General features: G+C 55.6%; 2 protein-coding genes across 2 annotated transcripts in view; both read left to right on the top strand.

The window, feature by feature from the left end:
* PTSG_06571 (uncharacterized protein) overlaps nucleotides 1-7,806 on the top strand; it is a 9,152-nt gene extending 1,346 nt beyond the window's left edge. Inside the window, exons 6-31 of the mRNA XM_004991896.1 lie at nucleotides 97-209; nucleotides 353-474; nucleotides 661-735; nucleotides 1,013-1,058; nucleotides 1,382-1,443; nucleotides 1,690-1,756; nucleotides 1,980-2,073; nucleotides 2,205-2,273; nucleotides 2,513-2,604; nucleotides 2,754-2,872; nucleotides 3,032-3,155; nucleotides 3,393-3,472; nucleotides 3,710-3,821; nucleotides 4,181-4,275; nucleotides 4,458-4,520; nucleotides 4,760-4,814; nucleotides 5,060-5,155; nucleotides 5,373-5,432; nucleotides 5,634-5,682; nucleotides 5,852-5,884; nucleotides 6,054-6,131; nucleotides 6,336-6,362; nucleotides 6,574-6,646; nucleotides 6,860-6,972; nucleotides 7,164-7,344; nucleotides 7,491-7,806. Coding sequence (XP_004991953.1) covers nucleotides 97-209; nucleotides 353-474; nucleotides 661-735; nucleotides 1,013-1,058; nucleotides 1,382-1,443; nucleotides 1,690-1,756; nucleotides 1,980-2,073; nucleotides 2,205-2,273; nucleotides 2,513-2,604; nucleotides 2,754-2,872; nucleotides 3,032-3,155; nucleotides 3,393-3,472; nucleotides 3,710-3,821; nucleotides 4,181-4,275; nucleotides 4,458-4,520; nucleotides 4,760-4,814; nucleotides 5,060-5,155; nucleotides 5,373-5,432; nucleotides 5,634-5,682; nucleotides 5,852-5,884; nucleotides 6,054-6,131; nucleotides 6,336-6,362; nucleotides 6,574-6,646; nucleotides 6,860-6,972; nucleotides 7,164-7,344; nucleotides 7,491-7,547 — 2,155 coding nt within the window. The 3' untranslated portion in view covers nucleotides 7,548-7,806. The remainder of the gene's footprint in view (nucleotides 1-96; nucleotides 210-352; nucleotides 475-660; nucleotides 736-1,012; nucleotides 1,059-1,381; nucleotides 1,444-1,689; nucleotides 1,757-1,979; nucleotides 2,074-2,204; nucleotides 2,274-2,512; nucleotides 2,605-2,753; nucleotides 2,873-3,031; nucleotides 3,156-3,392; nucleotides 3,473-3,709; nucleotides 3,822-4,180; nucleotides 4,276-4,457; nucleotides 4,521-4,759; nucleotides 4,815-5,059; nucleotides 5,156-5,372; nucleotides 5,433-5,633; nucleotides 5,683-5,851; nucleotides 5,885-6,053; nucleotides 6,132-6,335; nucleotides 6,363-6,573; nucleotides 6,647-6,859; nucleotides 6,973-7,163; nucleotides 7,345-7,490) is intronic.
* Nucleotides 7,807-7,844: 38 nt separating this feature from the next.
* PTSG_06570 (uncharacterized protein) overlaps nucleotides 7,845-8,413 on the top strand; it is a 12,027-nt gene continuing 11,458 nt past the window's right edge. The window contains exon 1 of the mRNA XM_004991895.1: nucleotides 7,845-8,346. Coding sequence (XP_004991952.1) covers nucleotides 7,939-8,346 — 408 coding nt within the window. The 5' untranslated portion in view covers nucleotides 7,845-7,938. The remainder of the gene's footprint in view (nucleotides 8,347-8,413) is intronic.

Here is an 8,413-nt window from a genome sequence, read left to right as displayed (position 1 = left end):
ACGCACACACACACAGACACACACACACACACACACACACACACACACACACACACACAAGAGCTCACGCACGCCTGTTTGCTCGTGTTGCGACAGGATCATCTTCGAGGCTGGATATGTGCAGTGCAACAACCGCGTGTTCATGGACAACTTGGGGTCCATCCTCATCAACGCCATCCTCGGCACCGTCTTCAACACCTTTGCTCTTGGTAAGCGCACATGCATGCGCGCGTGCAATCCTGCGTGGCGAATGCCGTTGTCTTTGTTTTCTTTCTCCCAGCCTGATGGCATAGTGTTCACTCTCCACACACGCCGTCAACCCGTGCCCCGCCGTTGGTGCTGCTGCCGCCAGGGTATGCGATGTATGGCGTTGCGACCTCCATTGGCATCGACATGTCTCCGATTGAGGGTCTTGTCTTTGGATCCTTCATCGCCGCCGTCGATCCCGTCGCCGTCCTCACCGTCTTCGAAGAGGTGCTGTGCGGGTGTGTGTGTGAATGCAAATGAGCGTGTGTGTGAATACAAGTGTGTGTATGTGTGTGTGTGTGTGTGTGTGTGTGCAAGTGTGCGCATATTCGTGGGTGTCTACCATCTCGCACCCATGTTCACCACACTGTTGTCATGACTTGTTCTTCACGCTTCACGTTTTCAATTTCTCAGATGCACGTGCACGAGACGCTGCACACGATTGTGTTTGGCGAATCCATCCTCAACGATGGCGTCGCCGTCGTCCTCGTAAGTGACAGCTGCTCCCCCACGTCATCGCACCCTTGCACGTGCTGCCCACAACACAGACAGACAGACAAGACAGACAGACAGACACAGACAGACACAGACACACACACACACACACACAGACACACACACAGACACACACACGCACACGCACACGCACACGCACACGCACACGCACACACATTCTTTACCTTCAGTGTGAATGCTTTCCTGTATCTTACGGCCCCTTGTGCAAGCTAACACCCCACGGCCATGCCACCACCGCGCACATCTTCAGTACCGCATCTGCGTCGCGCTCGCCTACGAAGAAAACATCACCGGAGGTGCGTCGGTGTGTGTGTGTGTGTGTGTGTGTGTGTGTGTGTGTGTGTGTGTGTGTGTGTGTGTGTGTGTGTGTGTGTGTGTGTGTGTGTGTGTGTGTGTGTGCGCGCGTCTGCGTTGTTTGCACGGCTTTACGTATGCAAGCCTGCATTGCATGCAATCTCGAATTGTGTCTCTCGTTTTGAGCCGTTGCTCACCCTCACCGTCATTGTCATTCGCACCCCCTCATGCACATCACGCGTTGCTCACATTTCACCCACCCTTCCTCTGCCCCCACCTTGCCTCTTGCCCACCCCCTTCATCTTTGCGGTGTCTGCACTGCCAGAGGGCCTCGTTGTCGGCTCCTCCTTCGCCACGGGCATCGCCTCATTCGTCGTCGTCTTCGTGGTGCGTACCCACAAACACCGTTCTTTGTTTCTTTGTTGCACTATCTCTCTGCGCACGACATAATGCAGTTTGTGCTGTCCTCAGCCAACCCCCCTCCTCACGCCGCCTGTCTGCGTCTGCGTCTGCGTCTGTGTGTGTATGTGTGTATGTGTGTGTGTGTGTGTGTGTGTGTGTGTGTGTGTGTGTGTGTGTGTGTGTGTGTGTGTGTGTGTGTGTGTGTGCATGTGCTTTCATTGCGTGGCACAGGGCGGCTGTTTGATGGGAATTCTCCACGGCGTCGCCGCCGCCCTCGTCACGCGCTTCCTCACATCCGGTCCGCACAACCATCATGCGTGCTTCTTTCTCGTGAACGTGGTTGCATGCGTGCGTGTGTCATTCGTTTGCATGAGTGTGCACCTGTGTCCGACGTTTGCATATGCGCGTATGCGTGCATGACATGAGTGTACACCGACATGGTCGCATGTTCGCCTCTCTCCTTAGCCACCCCACGTCTCACGTCACGACCACCACGATCACTATCATTTGGTGTTGGGCAGAGAACACGCGTGTGATGGAGCCGTTTATCCTCATCTTCATCGGGTACATGTCCTACCTCGTCGCAGAGATCTGCCACTTCTCAGGCATTGTCAGGTGCGTGTCCATGTGCAGCTTGCATGGCGGTGTCGCTACCAATTCTCGCTTCTCGTGCACGTTGCGTTCACCCCTTTTATCATCTCCATCATCTCATTCCGTCAGCTCGCACCCTGCCTCCCTGTGTTCAGCATTATGATCTGTGGCATGGTTTTGCAGCACTACGCCGCAAAGAACATCCACAAGACGTCCCGCATTAGGTAGAGCGTGCACACCAGAGCTGCATGGCTGGATGGACAGGCGCAGACCGAGAGAGACAGTCAGGCACACACACACAGATACAGACACACACACACACACAGACACACACACAGACACACAGACAGACAGACACACACACACACACACACACACACACACACACACACACACTTCTTTCTCTCGGCTTGCTCACCCTTCATGTGTGCATCTTCGTCTGATGTCTTTGCGATGTTTGTAGTGTGCACTATTTCCTCAAGTTGATCGCCGGAACCGCAGAGACGCTCGTGTTCCTCTTGCTCGGCGTGGAGGCCGTCACGTCCATCTCAGAGGGTGATGACGCATGCTCTAGTCTCTCGCATGTATTCATGCACCCTTGCCTGCTTCTTGCCCGTGCTTTCGTCATCCTAACACACACACACACACATACACACACACATAAACACACACACACACACATACCCGCACACACACACACGCAGGGTGGAACACGGTGTTTATCATCTCTGCGTATCTCCTGGCCCTCACCTTCCGCATCATGAGCGTGTTCTGCTCCAGTTTCTTCCTCAACAAAATCAGACACCTCAAAATCTCCCTGCGAGTAAGTGCCATGCACACACACACACACACACATGTTGTGCTTGTCCTCTGAGTGTGGCCTGTTACTTCTCCGTTGCCACCCTGCTCTTGCCCTCATGGCGCACTTGTCTCTCACCCACACACCACCACCTCCACACACCACCACCTCTACACCATGCAGGACCAGTGGGTGATGGCGTACGGTGGTCTTCGCGGCGCCATCGCCTTCTCCCTCGCGTTTGTGTTGGCCGACCAGAAGTACATCTGCACCGCAGACTTTGACCCAAACGTCAACGACCCTGACAGTGCGTCCCTGTGACAGTTTTGGCGATGCTTTTGATGCGTGATTGTGATGTGCGTGGTGGTGATGATGGGTTAGCTTGACAATGTGTGTGTGTGTGTGTGTGGTTGGTCGCACCTGCTGTTGCGTTTGCTTCCCATGTTTCCTTTCGTTTCGCCAAATCACCGAAGAGCTGTGTCACCCACTCATTTCCGTCGTGTCATTGTCCCTCGTACCGCTGGTCATTGTGTGCCAACAACAGCTGTGTTCAGTCCTTTCCCGCACCGAAACCTCTTTGTCAGCGCCACCATCTTCATCGTCATGATCACCGTCTTCGTTCACGTGAGTTTCATGTGTGAACACGTGCGACAACCACAGGAGCAAGCCTGCTGATTGCTGGGGGTCTCTTGCAACACGTAATAGCTACCGCCACGCGGTGATTGGTGCCACCCTCAACACCTTTGTCTTGTTCGTTGACCACCCCACACCGTGTGCTCTCCCACCCCCATGCACGTCACTTGACACCACACATCTGCCCACCCCACGGCCACGCCACCCCGCCCGTCTCTGTATCTGCAGGGCACGACGATCAAGCCCATCCTGAACTGGCTGCACATCTCGCGGGCGGAGGAGCACGAGCGGCTCGGCTTTGAGCGCCTCAACTTCAAGCTCGTCGACTACACCATGCGTGGTCGGTTCGCCCTGCCCAGGCGCGGTGCTGGTGGTGGTGGTGGTTGTTGTTGTTGTTGTTGTTGTTGTTGTTGTTGTTGTTGTTGTTGTTGTTGTTGTTTAAGTTGTTGTTGCTTCAGTTGTTGTTGTTGTTGTAGCCGTCGTGTTGTGCGGCTGCATACATGCAGTCAATGGTTGGAGTTTTGTGAGACACACCTACGTTGTCGTCGTAGAGACTCAGCGCCCTGCCGGTTCCTTGTCACATGGTTGCAACTGTACTCACCCGATGGGCTGTGCTCCTCCCGACCCTGCTATCCTCTTCGCTTCCATTCTCACGAACCGCAACCACGAACCGCAACCAACGTGTCAACGAATCGCCAGTTGTCGAGTCAATCACGCAGATCCACACGTCCAACTGGCTGCGCGACTTCTACTTCTCCCTCGACCTCTCCCTGCGCAAGTACCTCGTGAAACCGGTGCGTGCCCTGGCAGCCCCCGCTGCATGTCTCGTCCCTCGCATCTGTTGTGTCCTCATTGATCTTCTCACACTGTCAACTTGTCGCACCCGCCCCCATTTTGCTCGTTACGCTTTCGTCACGCACGACACTCTCGTCACACTGACCTGTCCACGACACCACTTGCGCCGTTGCTGACACAGGGCGGCAGCTACTGCGAGCTGCTGGAGCGAGCAGAGGAGAAACACATGAAGTCGTTGCTGGAGGTGAGCGCTCGCTGTTGTGTGACGCTTCTGCCGTTTGCTTGCACTCCACAGCCATCACCCTGCCCACGCTTGTCGCTTTGATGACAATACACACACACATATATATTCACGCACACACACGCATATTCACGCACACACACACACACATACACACGCACACACACACACGCACACACACACACACACACACACACACACACACACACACACACACGTTTCCCATCAATTGTGCTGCGCAGAGCTACAAGGACCAGCGTGTGCGGGATTTGGTTGAAGCCGACGAGCGTGGCCTGCGTACGTTGATGTGTGCTGTTGATGGTGGTGCTGTTCATCTTGGTGGTGCAGAAATGTGCGCGTGATTGTGCAGGCAATGCTGAAACTGCGCCGCACATGGTGGTGCTGGTGGTATATTGGCCATGCCATCGTGGTTTATCATCTTTTCGCGTTTGACAAAGGCTCACACGTTTCCAATTCAACTCCACCCTGCCCACTCCACCCCCTCCTGGTCCACGGCTCCCCGCCTGCCGACTGCTGTGCAGATGAGCGCGAGCTGGAGAACTACCGCTGGCTGAAAATGCACGAGAACTTTCGCAAAGTCATGCATGAAATTGGCGAAATGGCAGACGTCGCTCATCGTGCGTCACCACTTGTTTTCTGCGTGCGTGTGTGTGCGATTGTGTGCTGTGTGTGTGCGCGCGATTGTGTGTGTGTGCGATTGTGTGCATGGGTGATTGTGTGTGTGTGTGTGTCATGTCAGGAGGTGTGCAGGAGTGCAGCGTGTGTTGTTGCGTTTACAACGCGTCCTCACGCCCGCCTGCCCTCCAATGACCGACGGCTTACTTCCACCTGCAGACGCATCACCGCGTCCGCTGCGCCGCCACTACTACGACGAGCTTGGAAAGGAGCGAGCGCGTGAGTGAATCGTTACGTGCCAACCCATACATCGACCCAATACCCGCACTTCCTCTGACTTTGCTTGCTGAATTATCACCTTGCATGGCACGACGACGTCACTGCCACGACTGCGAAATTCACGGCGAATTCACTGCGAAATTCACTATCGCCACCACCATTCACTGCCACGTTCACCACCACCACCATTACTTTTGTCAGCCGGTCCCTGCGAACGCCTCGTCGCCACCGTCAAACACGAGCACGACAAGTGCGTCCATGTGCCCATCTGCGTGGTTGTGCGTGCGAGGGGTGTGTGTGCGAGGGTGTGTGTGCGAGGGTGTGTGTGCGAGGGTGAGTGTGTGTGTCTGTCTTTCGTTTTGCGTGCGTGTGTGCTCATTGTTCACTGCCTCATCATTCATCCCATGGCCATGCTCCAGGGAAAGGCACGCCCTCAACCCCGAAATGCAGCGGTGGGTGCATGCAGCTTGTTGTGCACTGATTGTGAATTCTGATGCTCCCGAAACGGTGCATGCCTTATTACGTCTCTTCCCCTCCCTCAACACTGCGTGGTCGTGCAAGACGTGTACTATTCCCACCACACCCACCACTCACTCCTATTTTCACCACTGCCACCAACAGTGCGCGAAACCGCCGCACGCGCGTGCAGTTTACAGATCCGGACGAGGAGGACCGCCTGGAGATGGAGCGACGACAGAGGTCAGGCAGCGAGCAGCAAACAATCGCGTGGGGTGCTTCATGCTGCATATTGCGTGTTGTGTGTTGTGTGCACGTGCACATGTGCCTGCGGCGTATGGGGTCATCTTGTGACGTCATGTGTGGTGGATGATATGCTTGGCGACGACGCGAGCGCTCACGAATCAACCAACGGTTTGTGTCCATGCTCGTACAATCTTCGCGCAGGCGCGATTGGAAGTACACCGGCGACTTGTGAGTCGTTTATGCCAATGCACGATTGGAGTTTGTGGTTTGCTGTAACATTGCAGATGTATTTGGGATAAACATGCACTGTGCAAGCATAAATATCCGCTCACACACATACCCACTTTCACTTTGTTACTCACCCTCTGTGTCTTACCTGCGCAACCCCCCTCCCCACATCCCCCACACGCACACAACACCACGAATTCCACGCCTTCAGCCGTGCGCGGGATCTCGAGTCTGCACTGCCGGCGCGAACAATGCGCCGTCGCCACAAACCAAAGGCAAAGGAGGTGTGCAGACCCTCCATGTTGCGTGTGACGTGTGCTCCTCAACAAGTGCTGTTTTGTTGTCGTAGCCTTGTCACACTTGTATATGCGCTTCTTCCATGGCAAATCACCACACCAACACCATGTCTCTCGCACACCTTGCCGTCATCGTGATCCTTCATCACATCCACACCGCACTCCCTCTCTTCCGTTTGACCTCGACCATCGATGTTGCAGCCCGACACGGCGAGTGTGCGGTCTGCCAGCAGCGTGACGTCGCAGGAGTCGTTTGATTCGTCGTCCACCGTCTCCGGTCTTCTCTCCGACGGCGAGCTCAACCTCGTCAGGAGGTGCGCGCACATATGTACATGCACACACCTGGCTGGCGCTGGCGGTTCTGTTCTCGTTCTTGTTGGCTTTCCACGCTCACGAAGATCACACACACACACACACACGCACGCACACACACACACGCACACACACACACACACACACACACACACACACACACACACACACACACACACACACAAATCAACAGGTTTGCGTCCGACTCCAACTTGGCGCCGCGGTCGCATACGCAGGCGTTTGTGACGGGCGAGACGTGGATTCCAATTCCGCCGGCCGACAGCGACTCATCGGATGCAGAACAGAACCACCGGCCCCGCCAGCCCCATCCGCACTCGCAGTCACAGCCAAGTCTCGTGCGTGGCGACTCAAGGGTGCGCGCCGCGCGTCTGTTTGCGCTTGTGAAGCTTGCATGCATGGATGTACGTCTTTTCAATCTCACCTCATCTCTTTTCCTGTCCACATCACTGCATCACCTTCCGCTCCCTCACTTTCCACACACATACACACGCACACGCAGCCGCTGTTGCAGGATGGTCAGGACGGGCTCGACCCCATTGAGGAGATTGAGTTTTAGCTGTTGTGTGGGTGTTGTGGCGTGTGCTTATGAACTTGTGGTTGTTTCGCTTGTTTCATTTTGGTTTTCGCATTTAGATGATGATGATGATGTGCGCGCGTGTGTGTGCATGTGTGTGCATGTGTGTGTGTGTGTGTGTTTGTGTTGTGTGTGTTTGTGTTGTGCATGCTTGCCCTGCAGCCTGTCTGCTTGAGCGTGGCTCGCTGCGTCTCTTGCTTGCTCGTGTTCGCTTCTCTGTAAACGATCCTTCCATCCCAAACGACTGCGTGTTGCGCTCTGCTGCATGCAATTGGCAAACACACCCACAGCAGCAAAGCGCGCAACAACAGCAAACAAACCAACAACCAAACCCACGTGCACACACCACACTCGCGTCGACGCACAGGCAACCATGTCGTTGAGGAGCAAGGCGTCGCCGCTGTCGCCGGTTGAGGCACTGAACGCGCTGGCTGATGCCCTGCTGGCTGCAAGTGCTACGTCGTCGCCCACTGTGCCCACGCCAACCACCGCGGGAGACGTGCACGCATTTGTGGTGGCTTTGGACGAGGCCGTGTATGCGCTGGCCAGCCAACCTCCAGCTGATCAGCGGCTGGCACAGGCCGCGCTCCACCGCCTTGTGGAGGCCGTGTACCCAGCGCACGACGCTGGCGACGTTGCTGGCGGGCTGGCCGTGATTGCAGATCGCGTCCTCACACTCATCTCGGAGCAGCTGGATGTCTGGAACAGTGCCGACACATGGCAGCGCGTGTTTGACCAGGGCGCCGCCGACAGCGATTCCGAGGACGAGGACGCTGCCCAGGTGTGTGTGTGTATGTGTGTGTATGCATGTTTGTGTGTGTGTGTGCATGTACAGGTCTACCTCTCTC

Source organism: Salpingoeca rosetta (assembly GCF_000188695.1).
Source record: "Salpingoeca rosetta unplaced genomic scaffold supercont1.18, whole genome shotgun sequence".
In the NCBI taxonomy this organism is placed as follows: domain Eukaryota; class Choanoflagellata; order Craspedida; family Salpingoecidae; genus Salpingoeca; species Salpingoeca rosetta.
The sequence above is the reverse complement of the archived record's forward strand: the minus strand, read 5'-3'. Positions and strand labels throughout refer to the sequence as shown.